Source organism: Chenopodium album, chromosome 14, assembly GCF_948465745.1.
Source record: "Chenopodium album chromosome 14, dcCheAlbu1.1, whole genome shotgun sequence".
Classification (NCBI taxonomy): domain Eukaryota; kingdom Viridiplantae; phylum Streptophyta; class Magnoliopsida; order Caryophyllales; family Amaranthaceae; genus Chenopodium; species Chenopodium album.
Genome location: NC_137847.1, coordinates 3,665,404 through 3,686,961, shown reverse-complemented (window position 1 = coordinate 3,686,961; position 21,558 = coordinate 3,665,404). Strand labels below are relative to the sequence as shown.

The window sequence follows — 21,558 nt, the reverse complement described above, 5'->3', positions numbered from 1 at the left end:
CAATTGAATATATCTACAAGTAATAAACAATATAAATAGAGTAAGAGCTATATTGTGTTACCTTTATGCAATCATCCAAGGAGGATCGGACGTCAAGGATGAACAAAGAGCAAGCCGCCAATGTGAAATTGATCGAAATTAAAACAACCAATAACATAAATAAGATGGGAGTTGAATAATTGTTGATAGATTTTTTTTTTTTTTATTTATTATTATTGTCTTGTTAATTGTCTTAACCATTGCCATAATCTAGAGAACTTGAACTGAACTCTTGAATATGGGAAATTGAAGATAAAATCTAAATGATATTATGCGAATGAATATTATACCAATTGATAAAGGGGTAAATTAGAATCCATTAAAGAAAAAAAAGTGGTAAATTGGAAAGCTACTGATAGCTATTCAATTAATGAAATTAAAAAAGGAAATGAAGAGGTACATTGTGATTCTAACCAAATCAACTAATAGCTATTCAATTAATGAAAATAAGTAATTAAAGCTAATTAAACAATCACATTTCCCGTAGTAGTATTTGACTTTTAAAATTTACTTACACTACACTAATGGGGCAAATTAGAAGGCCATTTATACTTTATTATTTTTTTTAATATAAAAATTTTGGGCCCCTTTACCCCGTGGGCCCTAGGCGGTGGCACTCTTGGCCTACCCTCAGGGCCGGCCCTGATTATTGAGACTTATATACTAATGGAATAGTAGGAAAGTTGAATATCCTTTTCAACTCTCTAAAGAAACATCTAGTATTTAAAGAAATACTACGTCCATGACATGATAATAAGAATCAAAACAAAAGATATAACCACCTAAATTATTCCCCGCTCCTAAAAACATAAACCAAGCAATACATAAAGGAGCGGATGGAGCAAAGAAATTTGAATAACGTTTTCACCATGACACCTCTTTCGCACGACACAAAAGAAAGAAAGATACAGTTTGCCTTTGTTGTTTTTATCTAGCCCCTCGTTGTAGGAGGAGTAAATCATAAGCTAACCCACTTCCCAAAACATCCATCAATACAATAAAAGCATTCATTCTTTCTTCCTGCTTTTCTCTTCCACTTTCTCTCTCCTCCCCTACGAAATTACCCGCTCATCTAAGGAACTTCGCGTACCTTCTCCACTCCTTTACTCTCCAACTTCTCGTACCAAATTCATCATAAATCAATCAAAATTCAACAAATTCTTCATCATTGTTATCAATCTTCATCAATTATTAGTGATTTTGAGGTATTTAATCTGTAAATTCATCTTTCTATTATTGCTGCTCGTTTCTGAATTTCTATTATTGCTGTAATTTATTCCGTTTTTTCTTTTGATTATTGTGCAATTATTGTGATTTAGAATTCTGTTATTTTTTTAATTTCTGATGTTTTCTGTTGTCGGCGAAAAGAAAATCTGAAATCAGAGTAACTTGATCTTAAGTGTGGTAATTCTGGAGCATAATGATCTAAAGTGTGAGAAATTAAAATGATTGTGATGTGTTTTTTTTGTTTGATTATGCAGATTTCTGCAAAAATTTTCTGAAATTTGATGCACAAGTGTTGATTTTGAGGTTGGAATGAATTTTCCGACTTATAAACGAATGAATTCCAGAGAATATACGGAAACAATGGACGAAGAAGATAATTCAGGTATATTATTTAATAAGAAGTTTACGTAGATAATTATTCAAGTGTAGTGGAACCAAAAATATCATCATTAATTTATGCTTGAATTATTAAAATAACATTATCCTTAATGATTGTAAGTTGAAGATGCATATCTCAGCTTCCCTCGATATATCAGTGGTGGTTGTTTAGATTTTGGTTTGATCTTTAGTGTGTTTAACTATATAGCTCGTCGTGTTTGCATTTGGCAACAAATTATCAAAACTACTATAGTTATGAGTGACCAATTTGAGTAGCAAATGATGTAGTAGCTGCTTTTTTTTTTTTTTTTTTTTTTTTTTTTTTTTTTTTTTTTTGTTTTAAGGTTTCTTGCAGAATGATACTTGGCAAGAAAGTGGGAATCCTTCGTGGAAGCGATCATTGCCTCATGTACTTGTGGCGACATTAACTTCGTTCTTGTTTGGCTACCATATTGGGTTTGTTTGAGATCTTCTTTGCTTTGTTTATTTACTTGTTACATGAAAGAAAAGTTGAACTCTTGTGATAACTCTTGAAATTCCTTTTTGGGACAGAGTTGTGAATGAACCACTTGAAAGTATTTCTATGGATCTTGGTTTCAAAGGCAACACGTTGGCAGAAGGTGATACATGTGAAATTGAAAGTTGTATATTATTTTGAGTCATTATACTCTGTTATTGAACTTTATTTGTTTTAAATGAAGGTCTTGTGGTGAGTACATGCCTTGGGGGTGCCTTTGTTGGATGTGTTTTTAGTGGTTCAATTGCTGATGGTTTTGGACGTCGTAGAGCTTTTCAGCTATCTGCTCTTCCAATGATAATAGGTGCTTCTATGAGGTAGTTTTTTGATTCCTTGGCTTGTTCTCCATATTGATTGCTGTTAAGAGTCCCGGACTTGTAATCCTTGTAGAACTAGATTATGTTGAGCTGACCTGTCAATTATTTCTTCAGTGCAATGTCGAACACGTTGCAAGGTATGCTATTGGGAAGACTGTTAGTTGGGACTGGAATGGGTCTGGGTTCCTCAATCGCTGCTCTTTATGTTGCTGAGGTATGCTTTATGATCTGTATAGATCAAAGTATATATCCTGGTCACATGCTTTTTTATCCCCCTTAACGAAAGAATTTTCTTTTTGTTATGTATAAATTTAGATTTCTCCAGCTTTTGTAAGAGGTACCTATGGAAGCTTCATTCAAATTGCTACATGTCTTGGTCTCATGGCAGCTCTGGTTGTTGGAATTCCATCAAAAGACATTACAGAATGGTAAACTTATTTTACAAGTATCACCTCCGCAATTTCACTTTTTCTCGATATTGTGAAAGTGGTTAGTGGAATATGTATATCTTACCTTTGATTTTCAGGTGGCGTATGTGTTTTTGGCTCTCCACCATTCCAGCTGCCACACTAGCTCTGGGTATGATATTCTGTGCTGAAAGTCCAATTTGGCTTTACAAGGTTTGCTCCTATTCCTTTTTGTATTATGTTTACTCTGTAAATGGATGCACAAGACTTGAATCCTCAAGTAATGAAAGCATCTGGACATTTTGTCATTTGAGTTCTGCCAATTTCAATTTTCAGTTGTTTGGCTGGCACCCATCATTAGGTTGCTGCAAGATTCTCAAATTGCTTTTTACATGTCATAAAACAAACTGTCTCAGCCCGCTTGATACTTTGTTGATGTTCTTTTCTTTCTTTGCATCCAATTTCCTAGTGAAAAGTATTGTGATCTTTATGCCTCTTGGTTGCCAGTCCACTGCTCCTGGAACGTAGCATGCTGTTGCTTGATAGGGTAACAGAAAGCAATCTGATACTTAGTAATGCCTAACTAGTAAAAGATGTACCATGCATCAGGGGAGAGGGGAGATAAGATAATACTGCGCCCCTCCAACTAGGAATCTGGAAGGTCTTACAATCTCAGTGGTGCTAATCTTCCTCATCACTCTCTGTCCCAAACTAATGATCTTTATTGACAGGTTGTAAGAGTTGTGCAGTTGTCTGAATGTAATTTGAAAAATGTAATAGAAAATGATAGAATAGAAAAGGAAAAGAGTAGAGAGCTAAATGATGACTTTTAATTAAAAGCTAAGAGGAATTGCATGGGAGATCCTGAATAGTACTCCCTTAGCCCCTAAATAATAGTTCATTAGGCCAAATTTCTACTGTATGACTTCAACAATTAATTGGCTACTATTTAACTCTAGTTAAGTGTATCTTTAAGGTTTTCCATATTATTCTTATCAATTTCCTTAAGTAAGAATTCTATAGAAAGATTGCATTGGCATGGATGTATGGTAGAGATAAGTGAGGGAAATTTTAAATCATTCCCTTATAAAGACCCCCAATCAATGCGTCCTATTACTTAGAGATGAATAGATTAATTTAAAAAAAATCTATATATTGGGCAAAAGTAGGGAAATAAACCAGGGGTGAAGGGATATTGATATTGGATTAGCTTAGAGAGGAAGGCAGAGGGTAGTTAGAGGTGAGAGGGAAAAATACATATCTATAGAGGAGATCATTTAGAGGAATGATAAGTACTGTAGAAATTTGTCAGTGAATAGTATTCTACTTTAGCTAATAGCTTGGGGTGTCCAGCCACTCAGAGTACTCAAATTGTATTTATCCTTAGTAATGATTTAATTGCATTGCTAATACAACATTGTCAATTCCAAATCTCTCCTCATTACTATGTTTCTAACTTTTCCAATCTATTACAGGGAGTTAGGGAGTATATATATTTTTGGTACTGGCATAGTGGCATGTTATCTGCTTTTGTATTTATGTGACTAATTTTCGACCCCCCATGTGTTCTCTTTAAGCTTATTTTTTCTTATGTATTAATTGTGCACAACTTTTGTCCCCGTTTCTATTTTATGGTTTAAATTTCATATCTGTCTGCTAGTTGACGATTTTGACCTCAAGAAGTTACCACGAAGTGTCGCTGTGGTAATAGAAAAAGATGTTCGGCTGCTTGCTTGATTAGCCTTGTATTTCTAAATAATTATGGATGTATTGTTTGCACTAAGGTGATAGACTTGCAAGTATATGTACTTGTTATCTTTGTTCATTTGGTGAGGACCTTTCTCGAGCCTTTCATTTTCTATTAAGTAATTTTTCTTGGACATCAGTGTACCATGAGTTAGAGAATATATTCTCCGTTTGAGACATGTGATTTGTGTAACAACTATCTTGATGATGAGTTGTGTTCTCCCTCTATGGAACTTTTGCTTGCAAGACAACTCAGGCAAGTTTCAGTCTCTCTGGTGCTTATGCTCCATGTATCAGACTTGTTGTCAGTTGCTCTTTCATTTTCACTATTGTTGGGTTAATGCTCACAACTGTTCTTGCACGTGACTTAGCAAGGAAGAAGCTCAGAGGCTGAGGCTGAATTCGAAAAACTTTTGGGAGGATCTTTTGTCCAATCTGCAATGGTGGAACTGGAAAAATCTGATAGAGGAGACACTGAGGAAGTGAAGTTGTTGGAATTGCTCACTGGTCGACATTCAAGAGGTATGTGCAGTACTACTGTGGTGTAGATACACTTTCAGTAGTTCATTTACAAAATTTTCATAATTTGCCAGAGATGCTTGTATTCACTTATTCCTTTTGCAGTTGTTTTTATTGGATCAACCCTGTATGCTTTGCAGCAGCTATCTGGTATAAATGCTGTTTTTTATTTCTCTTCAACTGTATTTAAGAGTCTTGGTGTGCCATCCAACCTTACAAACGTGTTCATAGGGATCTCCAACTTAACAGGTGAAATTCATTGTTGGCTAGTTTTCTTGTATATGCTGTATCTTTTTTTATTGGTCTCTCACTGATAAATATCGTTAGGCTCCTTTATTGCGATGGCATTAATGGACAAGTTGGGGAGAAAACTGCTGCTGCTTTGGAGTTTCTTGGGCATGGTAATTTTTAATTTATTTTGTTTAGAATTTCTGCCGTCATTTTTCTCCCTCCTCCCCTTCCCTCACAACCTTTATGATCCCTTTGTCCTTTGTTTCATCAAACCCTGCTTAAAAGTACATGTTTTGTAACACAAAATGCTTGCTGTGTGTACAGGCTGTATCGATGGGCCTGCAGGTTGCTGGGGCTAGTTCTTAGATGCCAAAGGCAGCAACGTTTTACTTATCCATTGGTGGTGTACTATTGTGAGTATTTTTAACTATTAGCTCTAATTTGCCTGGCTTTGGCATACTCAAAAGTGGACCACTGAGTTTGACATTTTGCAGTGTTTTACTTTTCAAAAGCTATCTAATTTCCTGAATTTAAACTATTGTACCATAATTGTCTGGCTGATGTTGAGATTTTGAAAAGTGATTCATTTTGCTCTTTCATGAAATCTAACGTAAGTTTTATTTGTTAACTCTGTGAGTTCAGCTTTGTTATTTTATCTTTACCTTCCCTGTTATCATAAACCAATGTAGGAGAAAAAGTGTGATGCTGCAAAAAAGAAATTAAATGTATCCCCTATCTGTTTGGTGTTATGAAATAGATGTTTATATGTTATGTTTGCATTAAATTGTCACCATACTTTAGCATTTTACCTGCAACGGCTGCTGAGGTTTATACTCAAATGATGTATAGCTGAAAAAGTCACTTTTTGGGCTAATATGTTCACTGCAGTCTGTATGTGACTTGGAAACTAATTTCAGAAATTGATAAAAGATAACTTGTCTGACTTTGCTTAAACTTTTGCAGATATGTTCTAGCATTTGCAGTTGGTGCTGGTCCTGTTCCAGGCTTGCTACTCCCGGAAATATTTCCCAGCCGAATTAGAGCAAAAGCAATAGCTTTCTGTATGTCTGTCCATTGGGTAGGTTTCTGATAATTCCTTGTTTCCTTAGTAACAATGTATGACATCTGTGTTTATATTTAATGCCTCCACAAACTATCTGTGTTTTGTGTGTGTAAGTAACTATCTGTATTTTTCATTTTTCATGAAATACAGAATAGGATATAGTCATTGTGTATGGGACAAGGTTCATCAAATATAGCCTAAACTTGTTCAGTAAGAATGACTATGGACTTTTATGTTTTAAATATTAGTCCCTCACCCTGCCCAGGGGGCAGGTGTTGTAGAGCCATTGGTTTAATTTTGATGTTGTTACCAAATCTATGGTTTTTGGCTTACGTTGCCTGTTTTGTGGAGTTAGTACAGATGTAGAAGTTCTGCATCAAATGAGAGCTCAAAACAATTAACAGTGATTACTTCGTTGCCATATTTACAGGTCTTTAACTTCTTAGTTGGCTTGTTGTTCTTGCGACTACTTGAAAATTTTGGACCGCAGCTCCTCTATACTGTGTTCAGCACTATATGCTTGATTGCTGTTCCTTTTGTTAAGAAGAATGTGATAGAGACAAAAGGAAGATCACTGCAAGAAATTGAGATTGCTCTTCTCCCTGATGAATAAAGGTGGTTATCTGTCTTCCTCGTATAATTATGGTTTAGGTAAATTAGTAATCTTGTTGTAATTTACATGGGTCTTTTGCACTTGTTCTCTGTGCAGTAACAGATGTAGAAGGCCTACAAAGATTAATACTCAAACTTCTAATGTAATTCAAACAGGACACTTGTTGACGAGGATGATTTGATGAGTAATAGGGAGGAAACTACTCGTTCAAAAGCTGCTCCTTGTGACCAATTGGTTTCTTGGAATCTTACTTAAGCTTAGGATTAGAAGCCAGGATTTGTATGTGGAACTTGTATATGCTATGAGTGATGGATGTACAAAATCAATACTCTGATTTTACGTATATTACTCTGATTTTACGTATATAAGCTAATACATGTTGTATTACTCTATTTTTGTCAATAATGTGTTCTTTTGGTGGACAGAGAAAGATGGGTGGTTTGATACCTTTGATTCTGTGATTCTTATAAAGTCGTGCTTGATGTTGTTGCTATTGAATTATTCTAGATGTGTTGAATTGAACGACTGAACCATTGGTTTAGCCTTTTGTTTGTATTTGTACTAGTGGTTGATATGGAGTACTAAACTACTAATTAATTGCCATGAGCTATAATCAAGCCTGGATAGTGGACTGCATTAATAGTGTTGTACAATTTTTTCCCTTTCTTTTAGGACAAGGAGTAGGTGTCCTATTGAGTTATTAGATCGGAATCTCTCACACATCAAACTTGGCTTAGATTATCACGCAAGACCTTTGGGAGTGGGGTGGGGGTAAGGGCGTTGGGGGTAAGGGCATAAACAACTAGTACAATTTTTACTACTTGGTATTATACGAGATATATTATGCGCAGTAGATTTTTCTTGGTATTATACGAGATATATTATGCGCAGTAGATTTTTCTTGGTATTATACTAGTACAAGAACTAAGTGGTATTATACAAGTACTGCTCCTCTTGGTATTATTCTATTACAAGTACTATGTGGTATACTGGTAATATACAAGTACTGCTCATATATCTGGTATAATACAAAGTAGTATACTACCACAATATTTGTTTAAAAAAATTTCTTGCACTGTATTCTGTGCTAGTTGGTTTTTGGTTATGCCTGTTTCTCGAGTTGCTCGCATTACATCAGCTTGCAAGATGTTGCTTTGGCCCAAAATCCAAATGAGAAGGTACAGAAATAAGGTTTGAGAATGTGTGCACTTAGAAAGGCCTTGGCTCACTAATTATTTTTGCCATTTGCATCACCTTAATTGGCTTAATAACAATAAGTTAAAAGAGTATACAGAAAAAGAATACAAGGAATACAATCACGAAAACAGGCCATCACATGTCATTAGAGAAAATAACATACTCTAAAGACTAATGCCAATAGATGACATAATACGTCAATATGACCGGTATGACATCCAAGAATATTATGTAGGATGCTGCTCATAATTCAAAATTGAAGGACATGTACTCTAAAAGAATACATGGTCCTGAAATCTGCAACTCTTCTCAATCAAAGCGAACAGAGAAACCAGCATCGGTTTTGGTCACATATACGCCACCAAATTCATCAAAATCTGAGTCTGAACCTGTTTCCCTGTAGTCATTCCAATTGACAGGGGAATCCTCATCGGGGGAACATCTAGTCAATGGAACTCTAAGTTCGGAAATTGGAACAGGAAGAGGATCCTCTGTGAGGTACTTCTCTTGTAACAGCTCCATTGCAGTAGCTCTACTGGCAGGATTAAAGCACAGAAGCTTCTTAACTATAAGGATTTCATCAGGTGAACGATTTGGCAAGCACGTTTCTAACCCAAGGGGTTTTTCTATTTTATTGAATGAAATCATTTTATAATCAGGAAGGTTTGAACAACCAGGAAAGGTCTCCTCCGTTAAGTTGCCCAAGACGTTAAAAATTCTAGAGAGCTGATCTATATCTGAGGTTCCAGGAAAGAGGGGCTCTAAGCTGAAAAGCTCTGCAAAAATGCACCCTAATGACCAGAGGTCAATCTCCACTCCATAGTTTATCGAACCATAGAGTAACTCCGGAGCTCTAAACCACCGAGTCCCAACACATGAAGTTAGAGGACCATAATTGTCCTCCTCACCTGCCTCGGGTTCATATGTATTCGAGCCCTTGAGCAGATCATCTTCTATTTCACTCATAGTGCAAGTGGCAAGACAGGAATTATCTCCATCCAGGGTGTTTGAATCCTTGTCTGTGTCATCTGTAGCAGCAGCTTTAGCCTTTAGCATAACTAAGTTTCTGAAGAAGTCTTCTCTGCTTGGATTACCTTGCTCTTGATTAGCACAAGCCTGCTCACTTAAATCATTCATGATAACTTCAGGCTGTTGGAATGTAGATGGGTGACCTTGAGCAGTAGCATCTCGCTCATCGTGCTGCGATTGCAAGTCTTCCGCAGATGCAACAAAACCTGGCTCTAGGAGGATTCTTGCCTGAAAAGAACAGTTAGGAACACAATGAGTGGCAGATTTCATGTTACAATCCAAGATGAAATGAAAAATAACAGCCTTCTGTCATCTGCAAATTTCTTTTTTTTGGGGTGAGAAAAAGGGAATGTAACTTAATTCTCCATATTGGAATTCTTGCAACAGAGAATCCATCATACAATAATCAGAGAACAAAGTGGTCGTTCGGTTTACAAAAATTATACAGGAGATCCAGCTTCCTCAGACCTCAGGCGTATGTGTGGTTAACAAAAACACATCAAGAGAAGTCCTAATTTCCACAAAATTGTGGAGGTTGGTTAACTAGTTCACTTTATAATTGCAATGTCTTGAGAGAATGAGAGGTGTAAGCTCCTCCTATGTCACCAAACAACCACTCAAATTCCTAAAGCTAAAAGGGACCTACAATTAACAATTCACTAGCCAAGCTAATACCAACTCATTAAAGCATCAAAATCCAAAAAAGATCTTCAAGAGTCCAGAGTCAAGACTAGATCTTAGCACCCAAATGACATCTCATGCACAACCATGAAGGCCAAACCAAGAAAAGCAAGAGATATCCGAACAACGATGCTGGGAACTCTCCAAATCTCAGCTGATCAAATTCAATCTATCAGAGCAGAAGTTAGACTGTCAGAACAAAACAGAACGATCCGTATACACCAGATTCGCACTATTTACCACTAATCTAAAATCTGAAGGCATTTGAACATACACATAACAGATATCCATCTCATATCAATGATGAAAACTATAAATTATTCTTAATATCTCACAATATAATAATGATCATAAGAAATGCTTGCAAATACTAAGTACAAAACCAGGACGTTACTTGACAAACAAATTTCACTTTCCAAAACCACCCAATTTCATTGTAAAATCCCTCCATATATCAGGTCATTATATGTCCTATTCAAAGGCTCATAACTATCAAGAACAAACCCAAAAAAACCAAATTGCGCCAAAAGCAAACTCAAAAATTCAAATCTTTTTTGGAATAATATACCAAAATCATCCAAACATTAGGGTATCAGATTCCCAACATAGAACTGATTATTTGTATGATCACTCATCTACAACCATAAAAACACTAAACAAAGTGTAGTTTCCATCTTATTCCCGAGTTTCACTCTCACTGATTACGAGGGCCTGAGTTTCGAATTCAAGTTTTCCACCTAGTTTTCTTTCCATATAGATAAGAAAAGAACCTAAATAATAATAACCACTGCACATCACTAACCAAAACTCGAAACATCCACACAATGCAATGTAATCTAATACCACCAATCAAAACTTGAAACATCCCTAAAATGCAATCTAATGCTACACATTTCAAACAGGAACATCTAAAAACAAGAAATGCCCATGTATAAATCTCATCCAAAATTCCAATAACTAGCAACAAAAATACTATAAAAAATCCAAAATTCAACAAACTTCTCAATCTTTACACTAAAATTTCATACACATTACTAATCAAAATTAGATATACCCACAAATTGCAATCTATACAACATTTTAAAATCAAAATAAAAAAAATTAAATAAAAGTACCTGACCAAAATCAGCCAATTTCAAAACCCCATCATCAGAAATCAACAAATTAGCCGGTTTAAGATCACGATGAACAATAGAATTCCGATGACAAGCATCAACCCCATGTAAAATCTGAACCATCCATCGCTTAATCTCCCCAGATGAAATCCCATCCGTCGAATTCTTCTTACCCTCTTTAACAACCGAGGCTAAATCAGTCCTCAAATACTCCAATACAAGAACAGCATCTTCATCTTCCCTCCAAAAATACTCGTGCAAAACGACGACGTTGGGGCAGTTTTGAAGGGTTTGAAGGGCCTCGATTTCACGAAAAGAGCTCTGATAATCATGGATCTCTTTCAAGGCGACAGTACAGCCGTCCGATCGACGGAGTGCGCGGTATACGTCGGAGTATGCGCCGGAGCCGATCCTCTCTTTGATTTCGTATTTTGCGCTGATTTCTTTTCTTCCGTAAATGCTCCAGCTTTTTGATGATGTGGGTGATTCCATTTTTGTAAAAAAGATTGTTTTTGTTTTTTTTTTTTTGAACACTCAACATCACTAGTTCTCTACCAGTCTTACCAGACTACCAGAGGTCAGATCTTTGTTTTCTCTAAATAAAAATTAAAATTAAAATGGAATTTTTTATTTTTTATTTTTTATTTTTTAATTTTTAATTTTTAATTTTTTTTGTATTGTTTTCATCTCTTACAATTTTCATCTCTTATTCAATTTCTGTATTTTCTCAATTTGCGGTTTTAGTTTTCAAATTAAGGGTTTCTATCTGCAATTTTAATTAAAAGCTATAACCTTTAATTCTTGAACCTGTTCGATATATTGTTAACAATGGATTTTTTTTTTTTCCCCTCTGAAATTATGATTCTGATTATGTATAACTAACTACTCAGATTACCTTTTAGTGAGAAATTAGAATTTTATTGATTTTTCTATCCCATTTGAAATAAGTGAGAAATTAAAATTTTATCGATTGAATCGTTTGCAATTTTGCATAGCCTGATTTTGTAATTAAAATGCAATGTTCTTGTTTAAGTGTTTTGAAATTCACCCTAATGCAATGTTGAAATTGCCAAGTAATTATTTATTTACTTGATATAGTTTCATGGTACAATAATACTTGAAAGTTGACTTGTACAATTTTTTTCATTTTCTATGTTTAATTGGTGTTGCAGATCCATTGACTGCCCATCTACAAGTGTGATCTTGAAGCTGATGATGAAGTAGATGCACTCTGCAACAAAAAAATAGTCATTAAAGAAAGGTTTGTCTTCTTTTCATTCAATTCACAAATGATCAAGAATACAATTACTTCAAAAAAAAAAAAAAAAAAAAAAAAAAAAAAAAAAAAAAAAAAATACAATTACTTCTATGATATGTTTTTGTTAATTTGGAAAACTTAATCCAATGCGTTTTATTGTTTTATTTTCTATGAATGTACGCATGTTTTTCTTCAAAATTGTTTGGAGGGGGCCCAAAACAAATTTCGGTTATCAAGTGGCATTATCATAAATAAAAAGTTTTTACTTTATTTACAGTTTTGCCATGTTTAGCAACGTGATAAACTTTTCTCAATTGTTCGTGCATCAGTTCTCATGATTTATAGAAGAAGTTGAGATGATGATGATGATGATATCACAACACATAGTTGACATGATTACAGAAAGTAATCAGTGAATTAATATAATGCTCTAACCACTAACCAATAACAAGCCTTTGGCAACCCTTTTCTCCAAGAACTGTGATGGTTTGAAAAAACTGCCATGAAGGTTTGACCACTTCTTCAGACTATTATATATATGGTTTGGTCCAACAGCATCTGCCCAGAAAACAATACCGCCCCTGAAAGAATCATGATCATACTAATTCTTAGTAATTAATAACCTTTATATTGTATCCAATACCATCATGATCTAGAAAAAATTTCGGGGTGAATTAGATAATAGACCAACCGATATGATGGAAAATTCATCCCAAGAACAGAAGCTACATCTAGATCAGATGCTCGAACCACAACTCTGTCTTCTAGTACGCGGCAAGCCTCATTTACCACTGGAAAGAGTATCATTCCCAATATGTCTTGGTCTGATACAGATATAGGCTGCATATATATAGAAAGAAGAACAAAGATTTATTAACATTTTTGTACCAGTTTGCTGTTTGCCTGTAATTTGTCACCTCAATGTTTACCTTTTCACCTGGCATAATATTTGTCATTCTTCTAGATTCTTCAATGATGGGTAGCACTGAGGGATCAGGTTGTGGCTTGCTCCCTTTCTCATATGTGTAGTATCCTTTTCCATTTATTTTACCTATTATCATATTAAGTCATAAATTTAGTAAGACTATTGATTCATTTGTTATCATCTACATATAACTATATAAGTTGTCCTGCATTGGAGCTAGAAAAAAAAAAAACCACTTATTAAGTAGTCTAAGATTTACTCTGCCTATCATCCGTTGTTTTCTAATTTGATAATGTCTATTCTAGGATGATTGAGAGTAGAGAAGTACTAGGATGGGTGACCTCCTAGGAAGTCCTCATGTTGGTTCATGTAGCCGACCCCACTTATGGGATAAAGGTGTTTAAACAAGCAAGCATAAATGCATAATGTCTATTCTGGTAAGCTTATCACAATGTATTCTCGGAGTCATGCCAGTCTAATAATTGCTGTTATATACGAAGTATATTGTTCTTTAACCTTTAAGGCATGCTATAGTCACATAATAACCTAGTCTCTAATGCCTTATAGTAATTTTTAGAGTTTTTAGCTACGATAATTAGTGATTTGTTGCTTACCATTTCGACCATTTTTTACTAGAAGTTCAACTAATGGTGACCTGAAACTGTGATCAGGGAAGGCAGCCTGAAATTCCTTTGCTATTGCAAGTGCATTTCCATATCCTGTTAAATCCTGAAGCCTGAAAAATAACACAAGTGTTCAATCACCATAGCATAAGCCAAAATGGATTCACTGAAGACTAAAGTTAACAAGTTTTGGTGCCAAACACGGTGACAAGGTGGAGAAGACTACTGGAAAGGGCCCATAGGCAGTCCAAAGTTGGTAACAACTCTGTCGATCCTGAAAATGTCAACTCCCAAGTTTGCCAAAAGATCAGCACTCTGAAAGTATGTGAAGAAAGTTCTGTTCACCGCATATCCAGTACAGGTACCAACTACTATAGGCACTTTTCTTATTGCTCTTGCAAATGCAATGAGATCATGAATAACTTGTGCTGATGTCTTATTAGTCCTCGCTATTTCCAGTAAAGGCGTCATGTGCATAGGACTGTCAATCAGACTGCACTTTCAGATTAGAAGATGAAGATCAGTTGAACTGCACAATCATCTTGCTGCTGAAAAGAAATGTTAAAAGAATGAAACAAACCTGAAAAAATGCACACCAACAATGCGCTCCTGAGAATTGGCCTTTTCTCCAATTATATTGAGGTCAGTAGTCAATGTGTTTGTAGCTAGAATACAATTTGAAGGGCATGTTTTCTCAAGCTGACTAAATATTGTTTGTTTCAGAGAAACATCTTCGACAGCAGCCTGAAAGATCGTGAAGTTTTGAACACTCTTAGCAATTGATGCTAGGTTCATGAGATTACAATATTACATGAACTAATCTTCATTAAGAAGTTGCAAGATATGTAATCATTTACTTAGTATACTATTATCTAGTATAGAGTAGTGACAGCCTTGTGAATGTAAAGAGTTTGACACAACTAACCTCAATGACCATATCAACATCTCTAAATTCTGTATAGTCCAATTCGCCTTTGAGAAATGAAAGTGCTTTCTCCGCCTTTTCATTTTCCAACTTCCCTTTTGTCACTAAACCTCTGATGTTGTCTGCCACAGGCCAATCACTGGTATTAGATTCGATGGAACTTTTCATATGCATGTAATAGAAATAGGCAGAGTCGAATTCTGAATCCAATTCTCAAACGTCTAGTGGGAGAAATTGAGAGCTATATGATCACTAAACACTACCTTGGATGGATTGTATTCCCTTGGCAAGGAATTCAGCATTAGATTCATTAAGAACAATATGTATATTGCTCAACAGTAGGGCAGTTGCAATGCCCGAACCCATTAAACCTCCACCAATAACAGCAACTTTCTTCATACGTCGTGGTTTCAGTCCAGCATCACGAACCCCTGGTATCTATTATAATGCATATAGCAATAAGACCATGACTTAAAAATAAACTTCAGTGAAGAAAGAGCTACCAGCAGTGAGAAATTAGTACCTTTGATGTCAGATTTTGAGCCAAAAACATATGCAGTAAACCTTTGGAAGTTTCGGATAAAAGTAGTTCTTCGAAAACTTTTTCTTCCTGCAATAGAAAAACGATCTCAAGTCATGTTTTTTAATTGTAAAATCAATTGAAATCATAGAAATAATCAAGTCCAAATACCTTTAAGATCCCAGTGTAACCTCCATGTATAATACCCTCCTCAATAACATCTAGGCAGGCTTGGTACTGAGGCATATTCCTAGCAGTCTGTTGTGTAGCCTTTTGTCTCGCAACCATCAATATTTTGCGAACTTCAGAGAGGGAACCAAGCTTGTCAGTCATGTGGAGGCAGCGTACCAAAGGTTTGCGGCCCTCTGCAATGTCTAAAGCCCACATTCGCGATACCTTTAGCAACTCTTCAGAGGGCACCACATCATCAATAAGGCCAAGCTCCACTCCTTCCTCAGATGCTATTGGTTTTGATAACTTAAAAAAGTTGATAAAGGTATACAAATATGTTAATTTGCACGCATAACATTTTATATGTTTGTAGAGTAAAAAAGACTTACTAATATCAATTCAATTGCCTTTATTAGACCAATAAGCCTGGGAAGACGTTGTGTCCCTATATATTTAGATGTCGAAAATGTATTTATAAAAAAATTGCAGGAGTATGCAATTAGCTTGTAAAACAAATGTATTTATGAGTATGAGTTACCTCCAAGACCCGGAATTAGTCCAAATAGTAGCTCTGGCATTACAAGTTGTACTTTCGTAGCAGAAATTCGTGCATGACATCCCTGCATACAAAACTCAATATCATAAGTAATATGTGAAGGATTACCATACACAAACACATATCGGGTATGTACTAAGACTTATCTAGCGTACCACTTTTGTGGGCAGCTAGGTTGCAATTGACGCGATCCAGGCTAATATCATGGTTGTGGTGAGCTTAAAAATCTTTACAATGAAATTGCAATAAAATGATGAGTAATATTAAAACATTTTACTTAGGTTACTTCCATCATTGCTAGTATAATGTAATTAATGGATGCCCGCTATAATGAATTTGTAGTCATGGTCAACTTTTAATCCAAGTTTTTAAGACGTAGTATTTTGTATAAATTCTTAATCATACATTTATTAGTTGACCAGTAAAGAATTAATTTTATTTTCTTAGAAAAAAATACTTAAAATAATTGGTTACTTTTTTTTTTTTTGAATAAAACATAATTGGTTACTTATCTAAAGTAATCTACTGTTACTTTGATTTCATTAAATCCTCAAAGCTTTCTTCAATTCTTCCTCCCATTGATGTATTTGATTTTCCATATGATATCCTTGACAATTCTTTTGGAGTAACATTCTTTCTTAATTCTTTTATTTTCCAAAAATATTTTAGTCTAATTTTATTTAAAAAAATATGTTTTTTTTTTTAAATTTAAAAAAAATTATAAAAAAGGAATTATTATAATTCATTCTTAATTCTTTTACTTTCCAAAAATATGTTAGACTAAGCTAAGTCGTCGGTGCATAATAATGTCGCATAGGATCATAATCCATACATTTTAAATGATTATTCTATCCTAAACAATCTACCATGAGATATTAATTTACTTTCCTAAAATCTAATCCATACAATCTGTTTTACAAGCTACATAAAATGATAAAATCATGGTAACCTTTTAATCCAAGTTTTAGATATTTTGTAGCATTAAATCTTAATAATACATTTTTTTTTTTTGAGTATAATAATACTTTTTTATTTTTATTTTTATTTGAATAGATAATAATACACTTATTAGTCGACCAGTAAAGAATTAATTTTATTTTCTTTAAAAAAATACTCAAATAATTGGGTTTTTTTTTTTTTTTTTTTTTTTTTTTTTTTTTTTTTTTTTGGTGAATAAAACATAATTGGTTACTTATCCAAAGTAATCTACTACGGAATAAAACTTTGGTTTCATTAAACCTTCAACGCTTTCTTCAATTCTTCCTCCCATTGATGTATTTGATTTTCCATATGATATCCTTGATAATTCTTATGGAGTAACCTTCCTTATTAATTATTTTATTTTCCAAAAATAGTTTAGTCTAATTTTATTAAAAAAAGATTGTTTTTTTTTTTTTTTTTATTTTCATAGAAAAAAGGAATTATTAGATGTTAGCTTACATTTAGGTCGGTAGTGCATTATGCCGCATATAAATGATTATATCCTAAACAATCTAGCATGAGATATTATTTTACTAAAATCTAATCCATAAAATCTGTTATTACATAACCGTCATTACATCAACAATTTATATTTTCCTCTTGTTATAAATACTCCTTAAACTATTTACTCAATATTTACGTATTATAAATCATACAAATTAGTGAGAAGTCTTGGAGAGAAAACTATTCCTTGATTCTTTTCATATCTTGAGGTGAAATCAACTTTTTAATGCTAATTAACGTGAAATAGCCATGGAAGAAACGACTATGGACCTAGCCGCTAGGTGGGAAGAGACGTCGAGGAAATTGGATGGGTTAGAGGAAACATGGGAGGTTCTTAGTAGTGTTTCAATGAAGCAAAGAATAGACGATGTTGTTAGTTTGGGTGACAAGACTAGCGTTCTTGATAAACGACATCATCATGGAAAAGGCAAAGAGATGAAAGTTCTCCTCAAAAATTTGTTGGGTGTGAAAGGGGTAGACAGTGTTCATCGTCAAGAGTTACCACAGTCCTCATCGCCGCCAATATTAGCACAACGTGGTCGAAAAGAGTCGAGTGTACTCCGTCAAAATTTCAAACAACCTTTGTCATCATCACCACCTAAACCTAATTCCTTATTGGATGACTCGTCATGTTGCAACAAGTTGGAGAATACAAAGCGGAAGTTGCAACAAGGGTACAAGAAATACGAAAATGCAAGAAAGAAAATATGTTTGATTGCTTTGAGTGATCTTCCTACACAACCTACAACAATAAGAAAACAAAAGGGAAAGCTTAATAAAGATTTTAGAGGAGTGAAGAATATGCCTCATCAAATGCTTGGTTGTTATGGTACGTCAAGATGATCGTTCATCGTTCAAGATTAGAGCATACAAACAAGTGAAGAGATTAGATGAATGTGCGGCAGCATATATAACAAGTAGTTTTATCATTGGCGAGGTTAAATTTATGGTGCAACACAATGGATGGATAATACAATTTCGTCTGCCTTTATTACTCCTAATTGATGTATCTTGTAATAGTCACAACATCGTTACTATAGTGAAAGAGATTGGATGATCGTCTCCGCCCGTGGAGTAGGTCACATTGACCGAACCACGTAAAAACTTGTGTCTTATCTTCTTTGTCTTATTTTTGTTCTTTAATTTCTTACTTATTATTGCACATATATTGCTCTATCAACTAACCTAATTAAACTCGCATAGAAAGCTAATTATAATAAAGTCAGTAAATGAAAGTCCATGAACTAATTAACTAATTACCTAATTATAAATTCATATATTAATGAAAGTCATGAATCTTGATAAAGTATATACGTTAGCAGTTAATAAACTATATGTCAAAAAATAAAGATAGGCCCTTAGTTATATCATAAAACTATTACACAATTGAATTTTATATGATAATGTCAAAATTTTGTACTACGATAAGCCTTTAGTAATTAGGATAACATAAATTTCAACACTACAAACCAAGGCTGCCCTACTTATGTCAAAAATACAATCCAAAGCTACCGCAATTAATGGAGATCGAAAAATGGCACATACATACCATAGCTAATTCTAAGCCACTTCCATGAGCAAAACCTTGTAAGACAGCAACAAACGGCTTTGGTGAATCTGAGATTGATCAATAAATCAATGTTTTCATTGCAATTATTGTAAGTATTACGTACACATATATTATACAACTATATTCACCATACGTCCACAAATAAATAATAAAAATAAAAATGTAAATAAGGTTGGTCATGAGCAAAGACCTTCGATTGTGTTGATCAATTGAGTAGCAAACCTTTTCGGCAATATATATAAATCCCCTATATATTAAACCAAGTACCATGTATAATTGTATATCATATAGTCAATTTCATAACTAATATGCTATATTGCTAATATAAATGAAAATAAATCGTAAGCAAATAAAGTTAAGTTTTACTTGTCTCTTGCACTAGCTTGATAAATTTGAGGTCAAATCCACTTGAAAACTTTCCATTTGCACCTAAAATGAGAAAATGAGTGATAATAATTAGTACGTATTCATAAGTCATAGCTAAAAGAAATCCCTCAACTCCCAAACAATTATAGTTTCTGACCAATTTTCCATCAAGGGGCTTATACTTGGTTGCCGTGTATGACTAATATGATCATGCAAATGTACTCCGTGATTAAGTTAAATCAAAATCTTGTACAAGAATTTTCTAAACATTAATAATTTAGCTCAATTATGGAGTAAAATAACTACTTACCAGTTATTACAATGGCTTTGACATCATTTCTCCTTATAACTTAATCGTATACTTCTTTCAATTTCATTAATGCTACGTCAAAATCAACCAAATAAAAATCATTAATTAGTCATTTAGAGTTCATACAAATTTTAATTAAAATGAATTACAACATATATGCTTGAAAACGAAAAAAATAAAAATAAAATGAGATGGAGTATGTTGTATGTAACTTGTAATTTCCAAGGCGTTAACTGGAGGATTTGAGAAAGTGACGAGGGCAACACCGTCATTTCCGACTTCCATGGAAACTCGAGCTCCCGCCATTATTGCCACCTTCAAGACTTCAACAACTAACTAGAGACTTTAGAAGGGAGATATATAGAATGAAAGATATGAAATATATACATGTATTAAGAAAATGGCCAAAATTTAAAGCATTGTCGTTTACGTATGTATTAAGTTGGAGATCATACAAGCATGGCTAGTAGGGTCACCAATGTCACATTTTGTACGTGTTTCATGTGGTAGATAGTAGTTAACTAGTAATTCCATAATTGAGCTAAATTATTCACCAAAAATAAAATAAAATAATTGAGCTAAATTATTAGTGTATGTGTAGAAAATTCTTCTTTCCTATTTTAGGTATAATGTTTAATCATGTACAAGGGAGTGACTACGGCATGAATATGATAATTTGATAAGATTTGCTAAAATCATAATTTGCTTTCTATCATCAATTAACTATTAAGGCGGCAAAGCAAAATTAGCTACCTTAGCTTATAATACAACTAGATTAGGTTTCATGTCATGCACGGTAACTATCATTGTTTATTATTGCATAGTATTAATTAAAGTAATAATATTTTTGTTGAGTGTGTATAATTTAAATAATGAAATATAAATTCCAATTAGTTAGGAAAATATTATTGCATAGTATAAATATTCTCTACGAACCTTTGGCCAAAAAAAAAATGGCAGGAAATTTTTAAAAAGAAGATGATACATGCATGTCATTCCTGGTGTCACCTTTAATATATATATATATATATATATATATATATATATATATATATATATATATATATATATATATATATATATATATATATATATATATATATATATAAAGGGTAGTTTTTTTCCCGAGTTTTTAGAGAGCCACATAGGATCTAATTTTCTTAGTGTGCCATGTAGGATTATAAATTTTAGTAGTAGCCAATTAAATAAGAGATTATTAAAATCTTTTATAATTAAATAATTTAAATGTCACGTAAGTAAAATTGGCGAATGAGATTTTAAAATTTAAATTATAATTATATGATTCAAATGCCACGTAAGCAAAATTGGCAAATGTCATTTTTAAATTTAAATTAATTAAATATAAAATATTATCTTTTTATATTAGGAATTTTATCTAATTATATAACCAATTTTAGCACATTATTTAAAAAATTTTGTTTTAAAAAATTCAAACAAACCGTGCATTGTACGTGCTTCATCTAGTATAGTATAATATATAGACTTATAGTTATAGATTTATGAGTTAAAGTCAATTTGATGCAGTATAATGTGAATATTTTTTTTTATTTTGTACTATAAATTAAATCCATTTGATAATGTATTATAAAAAAATCATTTTAAGCAAATAATGTTGATATTACTAAAAACAATATTTAATTTCTATTATAATATAGAAATTAAATATATATAATTTTATTGTCTTAAATAAGCTGTCAATCAAAAAGGTATAAAAAAAATCAAGTTAGAATATATTTATTTCAAGAAAGT

At 33.4% G+C, this 21,558-nt stretch overlaps 1 protein-coding gene, 1 long non-coding RNA gene and 2 pseudogenes across 3 annotated transcripts; 2 read left to right on the top strand and 2 right to left on the bottom strand.

Moving 5' to 3' along the window:
• The first annotated feature begins 1,014 nt into the window (after positions 1 to 1,014).
• On the top strand, positions 1,015 to 7,528 carry LOC145579881 (putative plastidic glucose transporter 2; annotated as a pseudogene). Its single transcript, XR_014099239.1, has 15 exons — positions 1,015 to 1,244; positions 1,521 to 1,648; positions 1,989 to 2,100; positions 2,197 to 2,264; positions 2,346 to 2,478; positions 2,593 to 2,692; positions 2,794 to 2,906; positions 3,005 to 3,098; positions 5,003 to 5,153; positions 5,256 to 5,399; positions 5,478 to 5,551; positions 5,706 to 5,794; positions 6,345 to 6,459; positions 6,875 to 7,059; positions 7,160 to 7,528. The product of XR_014099239.1 is annotated as a putative plastidic glucose transporter 2 (transcript).
• A 749-nt stretch (positions 7,529 to 8,277) lies between these two features.
• On the bottom strand, positions 8,278 to 11,599 carry LOC145578604 (cyclin-dependent kinase F-1-like). Its single transcript, XM_081635900.1, has 2 exons — positions 11,080 to 11,599; positions 8,278 to 9,511 (listed from the first exon to the last, which is right to left on the bottom strand). Exons 1-2 carry the CDS (start codon positions 11,569 to 11,571, stop codon positions 8,564 to 8,566), a joined length of 1,440 nt encoding a protein of 479 aa, XP_081492026.1. The 5' UTR covers positions 11,572 to 11,599; the 3' UTR covers positions 8,278 to 8,563.
• Positions 11,600 to 12,152: 553 nt separating this feature from the next.
• On the bottom strand, positions 12,153 to 20,120 carry LOC145578602 (peroxisomal fatty acid beta-oxidation multifunctional protein AIM1-like; annotated as a pseudogene).
• LOC145578603 (uncharacterized) lies at positions 12,248 to 14,822 on the top strand. Its single transcript, XR_014098891.1, has 4 exons — positions 12,248 to 12,340; positions 13,934 to 14,246; positions 14,345 to 14,527; positions 14,609 to 14,822. It is a non-coding gene; the product is annotated as an uncharacterized LOC145578603 (long non-coding RNA).
• Positions 20,121 to 21,558: the final 1,438 nt, after the last annotated feature.